Raw genomic sequence first — 21,069 nt, 5'->3', positions numbered from 1 at the left:
CTCTTTGATTCTCTACTGGTTAGATGACCGGGTTGGCAACATAACTTGGGAATTTCTCTGTTGATGCATCATCTACCGTTAATGGAGAGAGCCTATGCCCACCAAGTGATGCACTTTGGCACCACAATAGCAGCAGAACCAATGCTGCAGCTGGCTCTGAAGGACAAGGCAAGGTTATTTGGGGGTTGGAAGCAGGAGGCAGTGATTTACCATGCATGCTTGGTGCTCATGAAGAGGCAAGAAAGATTCCCTCTAGCCAGGGTCCCACTGAGAAAGGAAGTGAAGAATACTAGGCTCCCAGTAAGAGGAAGGAACTGGATGGATAAGGCTTCAAGGAAGACCTTCAGGATCATTCAATCAATCAGCAAGTTTAAAAGCACTACTGTGTTCTAGCATAGTGCTAGCCACTTGGGAACCTGGAGTAAACAATCACACAGTCCCTGACCTTACAGAGATTATAAGGGAGACAAGAAGGATCCAGTATGTATACAAGATAAAGGATGGAGATGGAAGATAACCTGAGAGGAAAAGGCTCGGGGAGGCAGGGACCAGGGAAGGTCTTCTGAAGAAGGTGGTATCTCAGCTGAGTCTTGAGGGAAGCCAGAGAGGCTGAGAAAAAAAAAAAGCTCTGCCATCCCACATCATTACAAAGAGCTTTCCTGTGAAGGAGGCAGAGCCAGCATCATCTGTGATGGTGATGGGAAAGCAGTCCTTTCCTTGGTAGAGACGTAGCATTAGCCCCATTTTACAGATGAGGAAACTGAGTCCATAGAAAGCCTGACCAAGGATTTGAACCCATGTCTCCTGACTTGAGGTCTGCCTGCTATTTGCTGCATCAGGTTTCTAGGGGGCAACATGAGGGTAAATGAAAGGCTAGCTGCAGGTTTGGCAATACAAATCAACAATATGGCAACCACTTTGTAGTTTGATTTTCTTTGATTATCACCACACATACACATTTTGACCTCTGTTCCTCCAGGACAAGAAAAGGTAACATGTTCCCTTTTATTTTCCAAAATTTGGCATTTGGGGGATCATGCATTACTCCCCTGTGTTGCAAACACGGCAGGCCACAGGTCAAAGCTCTAGAACAATTTCTTTTTTTTTTGCAAGGCAAATGGGGTTAAGTGGCTTTGCCCAAGGCCACACAGCTAGGTAATTATTAAGTGTCTGTGACTGGATTTGAACCCAGGTACTCCTGACTCCAAGGCCGGTGCTTTATCCACTACACCACCTAGCCACCCCTCTCTAGAACAATTTCAAAGCAGACTTTCCTCCCTGGGGATGTAATCAGGACAGAATTTAGGGAAAATGAAATAGAAAATGCCTATATTTGGTCTCAAGTGATTTTGCTAAATAAAGTCCAACCTTCCTTGTAGTTACTCACTCTTATGTGCTCACTCATTTCTCAGTCTAGCTTTGTGCTCTCAAGGACACAGTGAACACCTTCCTAGAGAGGTAGAGCCTGGCCTGTTTTAGTAAGAAACACTTGAAGTTTTGAAGAAAGAAAGGTATGGAGGAAGGGCTGAGTGGATGGGGCTGGGAATCCTTGGAGGTGAGGAGGACCCTGATCCACAGCAGCAATGTGAAGAAGCATTTGAGGACGATGGAGTGGGAGACCAGCTCACTGGTTGGACAGAGGCTAGCCTGGGGCGCTGTTGAGCTGCCCACCATGTCTGCAGGTCTGACATTCCAGGATTGATACCATCTGCCTCTGTAGAGGAGGCATGGGTGTCTGGAATCCTCTATCATGTTCCCAGGTAGCTCAGTCAGTGCAGGCCAGGAATCCCCATCTAGGGAAAAGGCCCCCTCCTCTTAGTCCTTTCTCCTAAATTGTAGGGAGTATAGATTCCCTCTTCCTTCCACCTCTTAGTCATGACCTTGGCAGAAAAAGGGAAGCCTGAAGATGAGGCTGGATACAGATGCATCCAGAGGAGGGACTTCTATCTCTTTCCTTCCCATTTCTATGATAATCCTTATTTATGTTAGGCAGCACACTAGGTGATTCAGCTGGTAGAGCCCGGGTCTGGTGTCAGAAAGACCTGAGTGCAAATGTGGATGTGTGACCCTAGGTAAGTCTCTTCAACTTCCTCAACTACAAATTGGGGAAAATACAATCACCCGCCTTCCAGGGGAACTGCAGATCCAATCTAAGTGCTCAGCAGAGGATCTAGTAGGTAGCAAGGGTTTAATGAATGTTTCCTTCCTTCCTAAATTTGTTGGTTTCTCCCTCCCCTCCCCTCCTCCCTCCCTCCCTTCCTCCCTCCCTTCCTCGACATGATGAGGCCAGTGAATGCAAGGGATTGTAAACTGAGAGAGATAAACCCACTTAAGAGGTAATGTCTTAAGCAATGTCTTAAGCTTTATTCTGCTTCATTCTCCAGACTATGTTCACCCCTAGATTGTAGGGGTTCATTGAAACTGCTAAGGCGAGAATGAATGATGGGAAGAGGAGGCTAAGCACTGGCTAAGCATCTGACCTGAAGTCTGCTGAGTCTCTTTGGAAGCCTATCTCACATCTGAGTCAGCAAGAAGCTGAGAAGTCACCTGGACAGGTGGTTTACATGGCAGATGCTCAGGCGGGTGATGAATACATAGCACTCCCTTGCTGAATAATTATTATTGGGACACCCTGTTCTTGTGGCAGCGCTTGATCCACATGACCCAAGGGCTCCAGGTGGCGGACAGGGATGGTGTGTGGCCCAGAATATTAATATTCTATTCCTCAATTAATGATCATTCCCTTTGTTTCTGGTCTTTTGAAGATACTTCCTCCAAAAGCTCACCTTTCAAAACTGTAGAATCCCTTTTCTGTGCCTGGTCAGCAGCCTAGAAACCAGGGAGCCCCAGGACACAGAGAACTTGGACTCAAAGGTCAGCTCTGACACTGAGCCCAGAGGCAGGGGGGTGGCAGAGTGGAGAGAACCTGAGCCCAGAGTCAAGAAGACCTGAGTTCAAATCCAGTCTCGACATGCCCTTACTATCTGCTTACCTCAGTTGCCTCAACTGTAAAATGGGAGTTCTTACCTCACAGGATTGTTGTGAGACTTAAATGATATAATAATGCTGAGCATAGTGGCCAGCACACAGTACTAACTCTATGGAAGCCCACTCCCCACCCTTCCCTTCCCCTACCTCTGGGGACATTACAACCTTAGTTAACAACTCAAGGTGACTATCTGACCTTAGGACACTTTGACCCTGGAATATGTTTATATTCTAACTGCAATGAAAGCCAGCATGGACCAATGTATCAAGAACTAGCTCTGGAGACAGAGAGATCTGGGTTCAAATCCTCCTTGGTCATGTGGGACTGTAGACCTGTCATTTGTCCTCCCTGAAACACTGCAGGTCTACAGGGATGGAGGGAATTTCCATTGCGAGTTACCTTTTACATTTGTTCCTAGCAGGACCTTTGGTTTTATCAGCATCGTGCCTCTTCTCCCTACACAGATGAAATCACAGATCCAGATGCCCAGGAGCACCCAACTTACTGGGCATGCCCATCAGAACCAGGACCTGCTGCCACTGGTGGCCTTCTCATTATGGGTTTGGATGAGGGGCCTGCGCTATTTGCTTATGGGCTCTAACGTCACCAACTTAGAGTTAGGAGTGACCTCCAAGTCACAGGTCCTTAGTCTTAGAGAGGTTAATGACTTGTTCAGATGCCCAGCCAGTAAGTATCAGAGGCAGGATTCAAACCCAGGCCTCCCCAGATCTGGGTGCAGCCTAGAGGTGGCTATCAGCCACCTGTGGTTTTGGTTGTCAGCCCTGTGCTGGTGAAGGAGCTTTTCCCCAGTGACTGATCAAGAAGCCAGGTCTCCAGAATGTCTGAAGGGTTGTTTTCTCCAGTTAACTTTAAGTAGTGTTTCTGGTCTGTTCACTGGGGTCAGCGCAGAGAAGAGTACCTCGTCCCACTAAGGGAGGGACCTCCATTTCAAGGTTTTTCTCCAGAAGGCCACCTGAGCAGGGGCTGACCCAGTCTGTGTTCTGAGGCCCCATGGGCCAGGAAGGATCTTGGGGTCTGCGGGCCCTGGATCACTCAAGCTAAGTGTAGGGAGGGGTTTTTGGTGGAGATCTCCTTATGCCCCTCACTTCTCCCCTGTCTCTTCTGGTGAGGCTGGTCGACTAGGAGGCCAGCCTGCCTCCCTCTCAGTCCTTAGGGTCTAAAGGCAGCCCTAAAAGCAGACCCTGATCATGCTGGCAGCTGGCTCCTCAGCCAAATAAGCCAGATCCAAAAGGACTGAGGCCTCTCAGAGAGCCATTTTACAGCTAATTATGGTGATGTGGAAATGTCCTGTGAGTAAACCCCAGGACTGGGCTGTCCTTATCCAGAAGGAAATTTTTGTGGAGCTCAGGCTATAGGTCATCAGCCTGAAAGTCTTGAAGGTCACCCAGGTATTGTGCGAGGCCCTCACCCAGGTTATTATAGCCTGAAGGGTAGTGGTAGTGGTGAGGGGCCTTGGTTATTTATCAAACAAAGGCCTCCCTCACAGGGTCATGGAGCTGTAGGGACTTTTAGCCCTAAAAATTAGAACATTTTCAGGCTGTGCATATGAAAGTGACCCCCAACTCCTTTTGAGTTGGGGTTCAGCTCCTCACCAGTCCACTGGTGCTGAGGCAGCTCTGGCCCTGAGGAGGGGAAGGCAAATTACAAGCTCCATCAAAGGGTCATCCTGAGAGAGAGAGAGGCTGCCAGCCTCGCCTGCCTCTGTGGGGGAGCATGCTGAGTCTCAGAGAGAGGTTGGGGTCCCTCCACTTAATGGCAGAGTTTGATGGAACAGAGAAAAGAGTTGGAAGCTGATGAGCTGGGTCAGAGAGGGGGCAAGAAGGGGACTTACCTGAGTCCAGAGCACGTGCTGAGACTGACGATTGAATCAGGATGTCCTTGCACATGTCCATGGTAGTAACAGTGACCCTGAGAAGAGAGAGATAAAGAGAAAGAGTGAGATGGGTAGAGAAGAGATTGTCAGAGAAGGGGGGAAACAGGAGAGAAAGGTGCAAGAGAGACAGACAGACAAAGAGAGAGGAGAGAGAAAGGGGAGGGGGAAGGGGAAAGAGAGGGACAGAGAGAGAGACAAAGACAGAGAGAAAAGAGAGGGAGGAGAGACACAGAGAGACACAGAGACAGAGAGACACAGAGAGAGACACACAAACACAGAGACACAGAGAGAGACACATACACACAGACACACAGAGAGACACACACACAGAGACACAGAGACACACATACACAGAGACACAGAGAGAGAGACACACACACAGACACACAGAGAGAGACACACAGACACACAGAGACACAGAGAGACACATACACAGACACACAGAGACACACACACAGACACAGAGTGACACACACAGAGACACAGAGAAAGACACACACACACATACACAGACACACACACAGACACACAGAGAGAGACACACATACACAGACACACAGAGACACACACACAGACACAGAGTGACACACACACAGACACAGAGTGACACACACAGAGACACAGAGAGAGACACACACACATACACAGACACACACACACAGACACACACAGAGACCCACAGAATCTAATTTAGGAAAGTTATTTAAGACGCGACCCTGACGACATCCAGTCCCACCACACCGAGTACCAGGCCACTTGATGTTCTCCAGATAATGCGAAGGGACCAACCTCACAGTCACACAGGGAAAACCAAGCAGACTGAAGAGCTCACTACCCAGAGGAGGACAGACATTAAGAATGGGTCACCAACAGAACTGGCCCCTTAGAACCTAGATCTGGGTCAGAGATCCAAGACTGAACAGGGGGAGTTGTGCCAGCTGCATTACATTTGAGAAATTACAAAGTACTTTCAATAATTCCAAGATGGAACATGCAAGGAGAGCTATGTTTGGAGTCAGAGGACCTGGGTTCAAATCTTGATCTACCAGCTAGTTGACCTTGAAATGCTGGTCACCGTTTCCTTATCAGGACACTGACCTTGATCAGGGCTTCTTTGTTTGAGGTTCTTGTCTCCAGGAGCAGCTCCCACACACATGCTCTGGGAACTGGCACTGGAGCTTGATGTGGAGAGAGCTGGCTGTCAAGGCAGGAAGCCCTGGGTTCAGATTACCCCTACCCCATATGTGTGACCTTGGACAAGAGCCTTGACCTCTCGGGGCTCAAGGTTTCCCGACTTGGCAGGAGTTCCCTCCCCAGGCCCAGTGACTCTCTTGAACTTGAGGAGCTACCATTAGATTAATGGTGCCAACACTGAACAAACATTGTTGCCCAAACTCAGGTACATAACGGTAGATGAGACATTATTGACCTTCGTGCAAAGATGAAGAAGAGAAATTCTGAGGATTTTGGGGAAGACTCGGATGAACTGAAATGGAGGAAGAAACCCACGTGGTGATCATGAGAATGTAATGGAAATGAGCTTTGAAAGACCCCAGGAAGCTGGCCAGTGCTACGAGCAGGTGGGACTTGAGAGGACTTCTGGGGAGGGAGGAGCGTCTCCTTCCTGTGAGGAGGCAGGTGATGAGTTGTCGGCTCATGATGCGCAAACACTGCCAGATGTGGCCAAGGGTTTGTTGGGGGTGTTTAGCTGCATTTGTTTGTCATAAAAGAAGAGTCGGTGGGGGTGGGGCTAGAAAAGATACTGGCAAATTGTAGCAATCTGGAAAAAAGACCATTAGTCAAATATTTAGAAAAGAAAAAGAGCCAACAAGATCCAAATAAGGCTCACAGGTGCAGAAGGGGAAGGTCCTTAGAAGCCTTCAGGGCTGACCCCAGGGAGGTGGAGTGATTTTCCAAAGTCACACAGCTAGTGACTGAGGGGGGGACCAGGACCCAAGCTGAGAGCTGAGGTGAAGTGATGGAAAGAGTGATCTTGTCTGAAATCAAGGGGAATTGTCCTGCTGAATAAAAACTTTGTTCCACATTCCTAGGGAGTGAACTGACTGGAGAGAGCAGAGCCCCACACCCTGGCATTTCTTCTTCCTTCATTTCTCCCTTGGATGGCATCAAGGAGTTGGTAGAGCCTTGGAAAAGAGGTTTCATGTTCAGCGGGAGAGAGGAAAGCCATCACTCATGTTTCCACTTGATGGGCATCTCACACACTTTTTAAAAAATTATTAATACTTGGCGCAACGTCTCCCTGCATTAATTAACCTTTTCAGCATCCGACGAGATGGGTTTTTTAATCTTGCAGCTCAAAAAGTTGGCTCTGAAAGACTGCCTTGCTTTTGTGAGGGAGAGAGAGGAGAAGGAGAGAAGGAAAATCAGCAAGTCCATAGGATGGTGGGGGGGGGGGGCAGGCACAAGATGCATCTATCAAGATACAGAAGCCTAGAAAATTCATTAGAGCATATGAAAAGAATGCTTGCTCAGAATAGGTGACTTTTCCTTTCTTCTTTCTTTTTCTTTTTCCCTCTTCCTTTATCACTTTTCCCATCCTTTCTTCCCTCTTCTCTCCCTCCTTCTCTCATTCCTTCTTCCTCCCTGCTTTCTTTCCTTCTTCTCTTCTTCGTTCTTTCCTTCCTCCCTCCTTCCTGCCTCCCTTCTTTCTTTATCCTCCTTTAAATAGCCTGTCTGGCTCTGTGTGTGTGTGTGTGTGAGAGAGAGAGAGAGAGAGAGAGAGAGAGAGAGAGAGAGTGTGTGTTTGTGTGTGTGTGTGTGTGTATAAACATATATAAACAATTATTGGCAGCAATGATAGTAAGTAAACATGCAAAGAGGGTGCAGGTTCATACCACAGCATGAGTGTGACACTCGGGCTCTCAATGAATGTATTCACACTGAGGCCTTGAGGCATATCAAGTCTTTCCCTACATTCCAAGGGAAAGCCAATATTCAAAGAGGAAACAGTCCCATAAATTGAATCGATGACCTAATTCACATTTGTAGAAGGGACCATATCCAGGGCCCCTAACAAAGGTATGGGTTAGAACTTCTCTTTACAAAATTTACTGCGTTAATAGTCAGCTTTGTTGCTATCCAAGCCACACCTGGGGGGGGCTTGGTGATGGAGAGTTCTCTGGGGCACCATTTCCCTCTTTCCCTGGAGTGGGCAGAGGGGAGCAGGGGAAGAACAGATGTCTTCAGGTCATAAGGGGCTATTTCCTGGGGTCATTAGTGTACCATCATGAGAAGTGGGACTCCAGGGACCTCTCTGGCCTTTAATGTGGATTAGAGAATGGACAGAGGTTATTAACATCCAGCCCTCAGGGATGCAGGTGAAAATAAAAGGGGGAGGGGAGGTAGTGACTGATGCTGCTCATGGGATCAATAAAGCCAATGACTCTGTAGACCCACATGCATCATCATGGGTCTATAGAACACAATCTGTGGCCAGAAACAGGAAAACACTATTATCAGCAGTGGCATGAAAAATGAAGAAAGGTCCAACGACCAAATTCTGTTGGAAATCCTAACATTCTTATCTGTGCTATCATCTGTATGAAAACATATTGCCTTTATAAATTGGTCTCTTACTTGGTTTTTATCCAATTGCTTTTAGCACCATTTTCACATTTCTCAGGAAATGTGCCAAATTAATATTGCTGTTATTCATCATAGGAAGGCAGTATGCTGTAGAGTAGCGAGTAGAGGATGGATCTTAGATTCAGGATATTGGTGGATGGAGCACTGGACCTGGAGTCAGGAAGACGCAAGTTCAAATCTGAACTTAGACACTTAGAAGCTGTGTGACCCTGGGCAAGTAGTTTTACCCAGTTTGCCTTGAGTTTCCTCATCTGTAAAATAATCTAGAGAAGAAAACAGCACCAGCATCTCTGCTACGAAAATAAAGAGTTGGACAGGAATGAACAACAAAAATAAACTTGGCACCAGGATGACTTTGGTTCAAGCCCCTTCTCTGGCCTGACCTGACTGTGTAACCCTGGGCAAGTTCCTGGATTGCTCAGGATTTCAGGCTCTGTGAAACAAGAAGATCTGAGGACATTGAAGAGGGACAGAAATTTGCTCACCAAAATATAAAGAAACACTTTTTGTGGCAGCAAAGACCTCGGCACTAAGTGGATGCCCATCATTTAGGGAATGGATTGAAAAAATGTGGTATACAAAGGTAATGGAATGCTATTGAGCTTTAACAAACTATGACTCTGAAGAATTCAGAGAACTGTGGAATAAATAGGGCAGTGAGGTAGCCCAGTGGATAGAGTGCTGAGACTGCAGTCAAGAAGGCTTCTCTTCTTGAGTTCTCTTATTCATTGTGACCCTGGGCAAGTCACTTCAACCTGTGTGCCTCAATTTCCTTACCTGTAAAATGAGTAGGTGGCCTTTCTCGGTTCCCCCCCACCCCAGACTACTCATGTATTTTCTGTCCCAAGGGGAGGAATTGATTTGTTCTGGACATATTTAGACTATGAGGATATAGCTGTTTGGTTCTTGTCCATCATCGAAGAAGACCAAAATGACATCAGCATGTTTGAGAAAAATTATAGTGTGTCTGACTGTGGTTGATCAGACTAATAGGAGCTCGGGATGCTCTACCACAAGTTGGATACAAACAGTCCAAGGGAACCCCCTGGGGTGGGTACTCTAAACTTATGTATGTCCCAGTTCCTTTGAGCTGCTTCCATTCTGCCTTCCTCACAGAGTACAGCACGCTCATTGATGAGGGCATGCCATGCTGGGTGGTCCTGGGCCAGGGTCTCCCAAGCCATACAATCAATTCTAAAGTTCTCCAATGAGACCTTCGAGGAGTCTCAGTGTCACTTCTTCTGACCTCCTTGTGAGTGCTTGCCCTGTTTGAATTCTCTATAAAATGGTTTTTTTGGCAAGTGTATATCTGACATTCTATTAACGTTCTAGCCCATCGTAGTTGCACTCTCTGTTGGAATGTTGGAATGCTTGGCAGTTTAGCTTAAGAAAGACCCTCAGTGTCTGGGATCTTCTCCTGCCAGGTGAACTTCAAAATCTTCCTAAGACAATTTAAATGGAAATAATTCAGTTTCCTGACATGGCGCTGGTAGACTGTCCAGGTTTCACAGGCATATAGCAATGAGGTCAGTACAGTGGCTCTGTAGACCTTCAGTTTGGTGCTCAGTCTAATACTACTCTTCTCTCCCACACTTTATTTTGGAGCCTCCCAAATACTGAGCTAGCTCTGGAAATGTGTGTCAACCTCATTGTCAATGTATCCCTCCTTGAAAAATAACCTGCCATGATAAGTGAACTTGTCCACAGTACTCACAACTTCTCCATTTGCTGTCATCAATGGTTGCATATGTGGATGGTGAGGTGCTGGCTGATGGAGCACCTGGTTTTTCTTGGTGTTCATTGTTAGACCAAAATGAGCACAAACAGCAGGGAACTGATTGATATTTGTTGCATCTCAGCTTTAGAGGATGCATTGAAGGCACTATCATCTGCAAACAGAAGATCCTGAACCAATCCTCCTTCCACTTTGGGTTGTAGCCTTTACAAGTTGAAGAATTTGCCATCAGTACAGTAGTTGACCTTGAGGCCATGTTCATCCTCTGTGAAGAATACTATGCTAAAAAGTATGGGAGCAAGGACACATCTTTGTTTTACTGCATTGGTGACTGGGAAATCTTGAGAGCATCGTCTACTCTCCAGAACCCAAACATGCATGCCATCATGGAACTGATGTACAATACTGATGATTTTCTCCAGACAACCAAATGTTGACATAATTTTCCATAAACCCTCTTGACTGATAGGATGAAAGACCTTGGTCAGATCTACAAATGTTCCATACAGACCTCTGTTATGTTCCTGGTATTTTTCTTGGAGTTGTTAGGCAGCAAACATCATACCGACTGTTCCTCTACCCTTTCTGAAGCCAGACTGGTTCTCAGGAAGGTGACCAACTTCCAGGTGAAGGATCAGCCTATTGAGAATTTTACCAGCAAGATTAAAGAGAAATACCCCTGTGATTGTTGCAGGACAATCTATTCCCTTTACCTTTATAGAGATTGTCAATGGAGGCATCCTTGAATTCTTGGGGGAAATGCCATATAACCTGGAAAATTTCAGTTGGTTTTCATATGAGCAATGGACCCCCCACCTTATAGACCTCAACTGGAATAGAATCAGCACCATGTGCTCTGCCACTTTAAAGGAGCCCAATGGCATTCAAAACCTCTTCTTCAGTTTGAACTTCAGCTAGGATTGATTGATTTCAACTTGAGGTAAGCTGTCAGTGACTTCTGCATTGATTGATGATGGTACCTTCTCTCTAGGATCCTGCCCCAAATGTTGATCAATGTGGCTCCATCAGCACTGAGTAGTTGAAATTTACCATATGTCTTTGGCCCATAAGTAGCTTTCAGGGCATCCTAAAAGCATTTTACTTTGTTACTCTCTGCATCAAATTGAACTTCATTTGCCTTCTTCCTGAGCCAAGAATCCTACATCTCTCTAAGTTTTGCTTGGACTTTACTTTTAACGGAATTAAATGCTGCCTTTTTAGAGATGGATGAACTATCCTGCTGACAAACCTTGTGGAATTCTCATTTTTCATTTAGCAGCTTCTGTATTTCCTCATCATTTTCATCAAATCAGTATTGGTGATTGTGAGTGTTCTGGCCCAGATGAGCAAATGCAATGCTGTACACCAGATCTCTGAAAGCTGTCCACTCCTTTTCTATTCCCCTTTTGCCAACTGTGTGTGGGCTCAGTTTTCCCTCCAAGTTAGTAACAAACTGTTCTCGCTCAGAGAGATACTCTAATCTCTTGACAGTAATTCTTTCAGTAGTCATTTTGCCTTGGGGCCATAACTTTGGTTGAATATGAATATTTAGCTTAGAAAGGATGAGTCTGTGATCAGTCCAGCACTCTGCATCACACATTGCCTTTGCCACTCTTCTAGCCTGTCTCTTCTCCTTACAATCACATAGTCTAATAGATGCCAGTGTTTGCCATGAGGGTGTATACAGAAGATTTTATTGTGTTTAGGTAAATGGAAGACAGTGTTTATGATGAGAAGGTCATGAGATGCACAAGTCTGCAGTAGTAGATGACCATTGTGGCTGCTGTTGCTAATTCTATTCTTCCTAAGGACTCCCTGCCATGTCTGGTAATCTGAGCCTACTCTGTCATTAAAGTCACCCAGATTTATAAGCTTGCCCTCTATTGGTACATTGATGATAAGGGTTTCCAGGTTTTCACAAAATTTTTCTTTAACTTCATCAGTGTTCTTCGTGGTGGGAACATAGGCACTGATGATGGCGGCATGGCATTTTCCTAGAAGTTCCAAACTCATTGTTATAAGCCTGTCAGTCTGTCATTCACTCCTTTGGGTAGTCATTCAAGAATGCTGACTAGATTAGTTCTTTTTTTTTTAGGTTTTTTTGCAAGGCAATAGGGTTAAGTGGCTTGCCCAAGGCCACACAGCTAGGTAATTATTAAGTATCTGAGGTTGGATTTGAACTCAGGTACTCCTGATTCCAGGGTGCTATCTAGCTGTCCCTAAATTAGTTTTGATTGGAAAACTTACTCCAGCTTCACAGCATTCCCTTTCACTGCAACTATTCCAGAAAAACATGTATCCAGCTTCTGACTTCAGTAAATTGGCCTTCATTTGTCAGCCTTGTTTCCTTCAGAGCTGTTAATTGTATACCATACCTGCTGAGTTCTCTCACACCAACAGCTGTTCATCTTTCAGGTTTATTGGATCTTGTGTTATCTTGAGTGTACACACATTCCATGCACTGATGATGAGTGAAGATGATTTTGTACATTTTTATTTTGTTTCGACCATACTGTGGGATCCCTGCATGCCATGGTAATCAGGTCAGGGTTGGGTAAGCAGGCAATTTTTAGGGTAGCTTTTCTAGCCCCTTCCTCACCTCAGTAGGTGAGCAGTGTGATCCTTAAAAGGGCTACTCAGTCACCCAGAAGGCTGTCGAATCTCACTGCTGCTTTCAGTGGAGAAACAACCCTATGGTCTAGGCCACCTCTGTGCAGGGTTGTGATTACAACTCCCAGTATATCCGCACCTGTTGCTTTGTAACTTGCCTGTTGCCATAGGACTTTGAGAAATGGTTATGAGTGATATCTTTTGTTGCTTGTGTAAACTGGATTTAAGTGAGGTAGAGCTGCACAAAGTCATCCACCTCATGCTCTCTTTCAAAGTCATCATGATCCAGCATAGCAAGACAGAGTCAAGACAACTGGGGATGGCTCTAGATGCAGTGGATGACCTTGGTGTCTTCGACATCTAACCAAGTTCTAAGCACTCTACAGCACCTGCTTCAGTTGGCTTCATGGCTGTTGGAATGAATTGTTCTCTTCCACCTGTTCCACCAGTGGAAAACTTCACATACCTGGGGTAGACATCCCCCACTATTCCCCAATGAGTTTGATACTCTGGTTACTCTCAATCTGGTTTAGGCTGTTTGTCAAAATGGTTTACTGGGGTGTCACTGCTGTGCATCCTACAGCTTTTTGGAGCCACAAGTGAGAGTTAGGTGGCTGAGGTGGACATCAAATGTGGAAAGAAGTCCTGAAGAGGGCTCAGCAACCCTCACAACAAGGTATCACTGTTCTTTGAACACACCCTAAACCTCCAATTGTGCAAGAACTGGCTGCATACAGGCTTCAGTTTTCATTCCCCTGAAAAGGGAACTGGAGACTTTTGAGGAGACTTCAGTACCAATTCTCAGTAGATGGAGTCGGGAAGGGGAAAACCTCCTAATCAACTTAGAATCACAGACATAATTAGCTGCCAGAAGCACGAGCTCTGGGTCTCTTCCAAACACCAACCCTTTAACCACGAGCTCAGAATTCTAGACTCTCAAAGCCACAAAGTTTGAGAAGCACAGATTCCTAACTCTTAGAACTCTGCACTCCAGGAAGATTAGCACCAGGGACTCCTCAACTCTAGAGCTTGAAAACTGTGGGTTTCATTTTAGAATCATGACTAATGAGAAAAGTACCAGCCTGGGGTCAGCTAAGTGGTGCAGTGGGTAGAGCACCAGCCCCGTGACCATATATATGCATATTGTCTTCCCGTTACACAGTGGGTCCCCACCACTTAGAAAGGTACCTGGTGCAGAGTTGCTGCTTAATAAATGTTTGTTGATTGTCTAATCGATCCTCTAACCAGCCATCTAGCCCAATCTACACTAGGCTGATAAATGGTTCTGCAGCCTCTATTTGAAAAGTTCTAAAGAGGGAGAGTTCCCTACCTCTCAAAGTAGCCTGTTCCTCTTTTGAATAATTTTAGGAAGGTTTAAAAAAATTTTTTTTATTACATTAAGCCTAAATTTTCCTTCCCCCATGGCCCTTCATTCTGTGCTCTGGGGCCAAGTGACTTAGGTTGGTCCCTTTTCTGAAGGCTGGTCCTTTGTATCCTTATACCCATCTATCACTGCCCTCACAGTGCCCTCTCTTCACCTTATTTTTTCCAGACTAAACATCCCGGATCCTTTCACTAAGCTCACATCACGGGCATCCTCTGGACACTCTGGACACCCCAGCTCCTTCCAAACTTGGGTGCCCAGTATGAACCCAATAGTCTGGAGCAGAGGACATTGGGTCTCTGGAATCTCTTCCTCAAGGTGGAAGATTCGTGTTCAGATGGAGCATGGAGTCCACTTAAACCCTCTGATCTTCTTCAGACAAAAGACTGTCTATTCTTTCATCATCAAATGAGAGAATCCATGTAAAGTACTAAAGTGCCTGGCCCATATTGATGGTCATTCCCTTTGCTCCCTCCACTCCCTTCCCATCTGGTATACATCAAGTTGATTCCCTTGGAGTACAGGCCTGGGCTGTTTTTACTCAATATAAGCCCTTTGAGGGCAGAAACTATCTTCTGTGGTCCTTGTATCCTCCATACAGCAATGAATAATAAGTGCTTGCTGACTGATTCATTCTAACTCTCTAGGCTGTCAAGCCCCTTGAGATCCCCACTGTAAGCTAGTGAGTTAACTGCCCCCTCAGTTTTGTATTATAGTAAATTTGAAAAACCTGTGTCTGGGTCTTTATGTAAGTCACCGATAAACATATTCAATGGATCCAGGTTGAACCCAAAGCCCTTGGGACCTCTTTCCCCAGTGATTTTGAACTCTGAATGATTGCTCTCTGAATACAGTCACTGAACCAGTTCTGAACCCATCTAACTGGCTCAGCATGAAGTCTATAGCTGTATCTTTGCCTAACAATAGTATATTTTATTAAATGTTTTTGGTAATCCCCCTGTGCTCTCAAGGAGCTTATATTCTAATTGGAAAGCTAATACACATGGGGGGGAGGTACCTAAGCTTCATCTTCTCAGGCTCCTGTCTCCCCGTGAAAGATGTGTCCTCAACTTTCCAATCCTCTCCTGTCTACCAATGTTCACTTTTATCATCAGAGGAAAAAAACCTTATTGACTGAAAATGGCTTTTTTATGGCTGTCCTTTTTTTTTTTAATTTATGAAAATCCATTCTGGGCTGATTTTAGAGGACAAAAGGCTCACCAGTTATTTTTTACTGTCCTTAGGACTGCTTCAAGGCCCCAAGCTGCATCCCTCCCCCAACACATCTGTCGGCCTCATTGGAGAGGGCCGCAGGAGGGACTAGAAGAAGCCCTTTTGTGTTTTCTGCATCCAAGAAGCCAGCTGTTAATAGCTGGTGGTTTTTATTTACTGAGTCTGATCTTTTGTTTCTTATCTTTACAGAAATGTGCCTGCCAGCTCTCAATGACACTCCAAGGAATGGGGACATTTGGGGAGAATAGCAAGGACTTGGAGTTGTCAGTTTTCCCAACCTTTGGCCAAAACATACTTGGCAATGCTGGGGGCCTTGTTTATCCTGTCCCTTGCCTTTTTATTTTAAATGATGTTTCTTTGACCCATATTCCCTTTAAACGGGGGGGGGGGGGGGGGGGGAGAAGAGAAAATTGGCCAAAGGAACAAAACCAGCAAGTCAAGACCAGAGGGAGCAAACAAATAAATATGAGGATATAAGAACTGAAACCAATTCAGATACAAGATGACTGCTCCAAATTCAAGTTGCCTCTTCCCTAGAAGCCCCCCCTAGAGTATGGGGGGCATCTGTGATCTTTTCAAGGGTTTGGGGGGCTTCTAATGACCCCTAAATTCACAGGATCTAGGTCTGAAGGTTTTAGAGTTCCTCTAAGGTGCTGGGGTATGCTAGGCCTAGAAGAGGAATCAGGTCCTACTCTTATAAAGAAAGAGAGGTTGAGGCAGAAAAGAGAAGGACTTTAGACAGCTGGTAAGAACCAGAGGCAGGGTTCTAAGCTGGGGGTTTGGACTGCAAAGTAAGAAATCTTTTGCTGGTCCCAAGTCCCCAGGCATGGATTGAGAATGTGATAGTGAGGACTCCTTTTGGGATACGAGTTGGAGTAGACAGCCACTGAGGGCCCAAACTTATATGATTCTGAGGAGCATTCTATTATACGATGACTTTATTTTGGGATACTTCTCCCTCATACCCTTCTCATTTCTCCTTATCCCCAAAAAATGAATGAGAAAGAGACTAAATTATGCTTATCTGTCTTGGTTGGCACAGTGGCCAAGCTCTTTTAGTTTCCTCTGCTGCCCTACACCCTCCCATCATGCTCATGCTCAAGCATCTTCTGCCTTCCTCTTCATTGTCTTCATTCCCACAAATTAAAATGTGTACAGATATCCCCTGGAATTAGAACACCAGCCTTCCCTTTACTCCTCTTCCCTCCATGGCAGTGATCACCTATACTCTTTCTTTCACTGCTCACTCATGGCTCAATCCCATGCAATGTGGGGACAGAAATGAGAAAGACCAAGGAAGGAGATGCTTGTCAAGTTGTGGGCCTCAAGTAGAGGAGTTGGATGAGACCAAGTGTTATCACAGCAACATTCCACTGTCCCTTTCATGGACTGTTGTCTGTGTCCTTGCATTAATTGTCCTTTAGACTGGTGCGATTTCCTACCTACCTACTTAGTCATTCATTAAACTTGTGCATGCTGCTTGGACATGAGCTCCATCCTGTTCATCGTCTTCAGGCCAGACAATAGGTCCTTTCTTGAGGAAGTTTCTTTTCCTGCCACCTCTCACTTGCCTCAAATGTTACAATGGGCTAGTCCTGTCCTCTCCTCTGTTGAGTTTACTCCCTTGAGATCTGAAAGAAACATCTATTTATCAAACTCAATGTCCCATTCTGAGTCTCTCATTCTCCTGATGACCATCCCGTTCTTTCAGATGCCCTCCCCACTCTTGGCTTCTGAAACATTCCCTTGCCTAAGCTTTTGTCCAGTCTCTCTGACTTTCACTCAATATAACATCTCCTTTGCTGGGTCTTCACTGTTCTTGGTCTGTAAATGGGGATCTTTCTCAAAGCTTGCTCCTTAGTCCTCTCCTCCCCTCCTTGGCTGTCTAACTCTTCTTTCATAACACTCTATGCTTTCATCCACATCCATAGCTTCAATCATTGTCTCTAAGCAGCTGATTCTTGCATCTAGATTTCTACTTTGGATTTCAAATACACATTGCCAACTCCCTGTAAGTATCTCTATCACTATTTCTCAGCAGTTTACATCATCTCCCCAAATGATTAGATAATCTCATAATGAAGTAACATAGGTTACTTTGCAAAACTTTAAGTGCAATAAGAATGTACTTCGTCTCACACTATTATTGATGCCTCTCCCCTGGGCCATCTCCTTTGAGATAACCTCCTAACCAGTCTCCTTGCCTCTATCTCATCCCTTTCATCCTTTAGGTAGTGGCTAAAATCATTTTCCCAATACACAAACCTAATGACATCATTCCCTTGCCCAGATTTACTCATGGTTCCCTATCACCAAGAAATCAAGATAAAGCCTCCTGAGTCTGGCATTTAAGACCCTCCCAGGGTACCTGTCGAATCCTTTCATATTCCTCCTCATACATATTTTCTTCTTGGCCAGTCCCAGATATTTCTGTCTTTCTGCCCTTTTCTATTTCAATGTACTTTGCATACATCATCTATCAAGTCTGCCACAAAATTCCCCTATATTTCTTCCTTAAAGGCATTGCTAAACTCCCAGTTCCTCTATTTTCTAATCTACTGTTCATCCTCTTTCCCTGAATCTCTCAGAATCAAAGAGTTTCAGTTTAGAGGGGCATTGGAGGCCTTTTAATCACCTTGCTCCTCAAGAGTCCTCCATCCATATGCAATATACCTGACAAGTGGTTGGCAAGCCCTTTCTTGAAGACATCCAGTAAGGTAAAGTCCACTGCTCAAGAAAGCCCATTCCACTGGGTTGTTTGGTCTTCATGGACCCTAAATCTAACTGTAATTTGTACCTCCTGGATTATAGGATCATAGATTTAAAGCCTGAAGAAAATTCAGAGGTCATCTAATTTACCTTCCTCATTTACAGAAGCCAGAGACGGCTCAGTCACAAAGCTGAGATAGCTCCCTGCCTGTGCCCCAAGGAACCAGAATGAACCAAAGTACTTGATTTCCATGTGGTGGTCCTTGACTACTCAAAGGTAGTGAGCATGCCCTTCCCCAGTCTTCTCCAGTAACCCAATATTCTCCAATCATATCACACGATCCTGTTCCTCAGTGCCCTTATCATGGTTCAGCTGCAGTCCTATCAGAGGAGAGGTCAGCAATATCATCACCTCCCCAGTTCTGGGCTCTCTGCCTTTTTCTTCATGTAGCCAAAAGACCACATTAACTTTTTTAAAGCTGCCTTGTCACACCCCTGCCTTAGACTGATATTTTACTCTCCAATTCTTCAGATAGTCTGCTATCTAGCAATGTTCCCCCTCACCCCCATCTTGGCCTCTTGAAATGGAAATTTTTCCTGTTAAGCTTCATCTTATTAGACTCAGTTCAATGCTTTGGCTCCTGACTAAGTCATCCATTAGTTAGTCATGTGTCATCTGCAAAATTGATGAATGTGCCATAACTACCTTTATCTAAGACAGGAATTAAAATGTGAACTAGGCCAAGGCCAAGCACAGATCTCTGGGGAGCTCAACTAGAAATTCCCTTCCAAGTCAACACTGAACCATTTCCTATTGGCAAGTGTCCATTTTTTTGTGCTTAGCCATTCAAACGGTTCCAAGTGCACCCGACTGTGGCCACATTTCTCCATCTTGTCTCATCCTTCTCGTGGGTTTTGGGCTGGATTTGGAAAGAGAAGCTGGAAGCAGATAGAGAGATAGAATAGAAGTTGGGGGTTGGGGGTGGGGAGAATCATCAGGAGGTGAAATGGAATTGTGACAAAGGACAGTGACGATAACAAGTGACTTGTGTTCAACAGATAGTGAGCAGATGAGCTTGGCTAGAGTGAAGGGGTTGCATCTGATACCTTGTTAGCTGCCTGCGCACTCAAATCCCCGAGCAAAGGATCCTGGGACAATGTCCAGCAAAGCGGGTGCATTTCTCATTTATTTTGGCAAATAAAGAAAAGAGACTCTCCTACAACAGGAAATACAATTGCTGATCTAATTGTACCTTAGATCTCCCCTTTCTTGCAAGATCTCACAGTGGTTTCTCAACTATTATTTTCTTTTCTCAGTTTTATGAGGCAAAACTTCAGAGGGGTAACTGACAAATATGGTGAGGTTCTCAGTGGCTTCTCCTCTGGGATAAAAAGCACTTTTTAATGAAAAAAAAAAGAACAAAAACCCAATTCACCATGAAAAGTCTGGGACTGGACTATGACTCAGAGCATGGAGGAACTGAGATTATTTTTGATGAGAACATCGGACATTTATTGCTCTTGGTATGGAAATCCTAGACGTGTTGGGAAGCTGGGAAAACCCAAAACCTTCAAGGGAAGGGTATCAGACTCAAAGGTGACCTTCCCTTCACATCTGGTCTTTGTCTTCTAGTTCCATCAAGGAGATCCTTGGTCTACATAGTTTGGCTTCTGCCAGAGACATTTTCCTGTGACAGTCTAGATCTTTGTGCCTTAATGTAGAGTCTGTGAATCTGGTTTTTCTTCTTTAACATTCTGATGACTACATTTCAATATAATTGTTTTTCTTTGCAATATGATGTACCTTTAGTTTATACATTTAAAGGCATTATTCCTAGAAGGGCTCCAAGACCTTTACCAGGTCACTAGGGGAACTGAGGACACAAAAAAGGCAAAGGACCTCTGGTCTGGAATATATTCCCAACATAACAGTTACATAGGACTTTAAGGTTTGCAGGGCACCTTATATTCCAAATTTGATCTTCAGAAAATGCTTAGCATTATTATCCCTATTTTAGACATAAGGAAACTGAGGTAGACAGAGATGCAGTGACTTGGCCAGAGTCACACAGTAAATAAATATGAGCTTTGAGGCTTCTGCTACCAATTTCAGTTCTCTTCACTAGGTCTCCTAGAAGCTTCAACTATTACTTAGGCAAGGTTAAGACATTGAGAAGGATCCTGGGGTAGCCCTAGTATCCCTAGTTTGAGTTTCATAATGGTCTACCCAAGATGGAAGCTTTCACCCCTTTGACTCTGGCTCCAAGACTGGTCAGAACCTCCCAGCACAACTTGGAAATGCAGTTACCTAAGCCTTTCCTGGGGCTCACCTTTATGAGGATGTCTTTTCAGGTTGCCAGCCTCCTATCCTAGGCTGTGCCCTGTGAAAGGCTCCCTGGCAAATCAATGAACTAAGTTTAAGATGATGGCAAGTATCCAACACAAAGCCTCATTGACTCAGACATAGAAGACTCACTGTGTAATTTTGTGCGAAGGAGACATCAGTGCCATCTCCTTGGTAGTGGGTTGTTGTGAAGTTGTCAGCCAAGAGACCTCTGTTGGAAAACAAAAAGAAGAGGTCAATTAGGACATTACCCCTTGATGAGCACAAGATCCTTGAGTAAGAGCCAGAAAGGCTGGTAGGGACCCTTGGTCCAATTCCCTCCTTCTACAGCTGAGGAAATGGACATGCCAAGAGATGAAGTGACATGTCTGACATCACATAGTCAGGAAGCAGAAGACCTGGGAGATGGAACCCTGTTCTCTGACCCCCATTCCAAAGATCTTCCCACATCCTCCCTCTCTGTCATTTATCCAGTAGAGAATTTTAAAGCTGAAGAAATACCATTAAGTTTCACTTGACAGAAGGGGAAACAGGACCACAAAAGGGTCCATCAGAACCTGGGCAA

The 21,069-nt window shown here is 45.1% G+C and overlaps 1 protein-coding gene across 1 annotated transcript in view; it reads right to left on the bottom strand.

Moving 5' to 3' along the window:
- Positions 1 to 21,069, bottom strand: part of ADAM12 (ADAM metallopeptidase domain 12) — a 371,590-nt gene that overhangs the window by 144,214 nt on the left and 206,307 nt on the right. Inside the window, exons 4-5 of the mRNA XM_074232182.1 lie at positions 20,637 to 20,715; positions 4,842 to 4,918 (exon numbers count right to left, since the gene is read on the bottom strand). Coding sequence (XP_074088283.1) covers positions 4,842 to 4,918; positions 20,637 to 20,715 — 156 coding nt within the window. The remainder of the gene's footprint in view (positions 1 to 4,841; positions 4,919 to 20,636; positions 20,716 to 21,069) is intronic.

This window comes from Macrotis lagotis, chromosome 4, assembly GCF_037893015.1.
Source record: "Macrotis lagotis isolate mMagLag1 chromosome 4, bilby.v1.9.chrom.fasta, whole genome shotgun sequence".
Taxonomy (NCBI): Eukaryota; Metazoa; Chordata; class Mammalia; order Peramelemorphia; family Peramelidae; genus Macrotis; species Macrotis lagotis.
The sequence above is the reverse complement of the archived record's forward strand: the minus strand, read 5'-3'. Positions and strand labels throughout refer to the sequence as shown.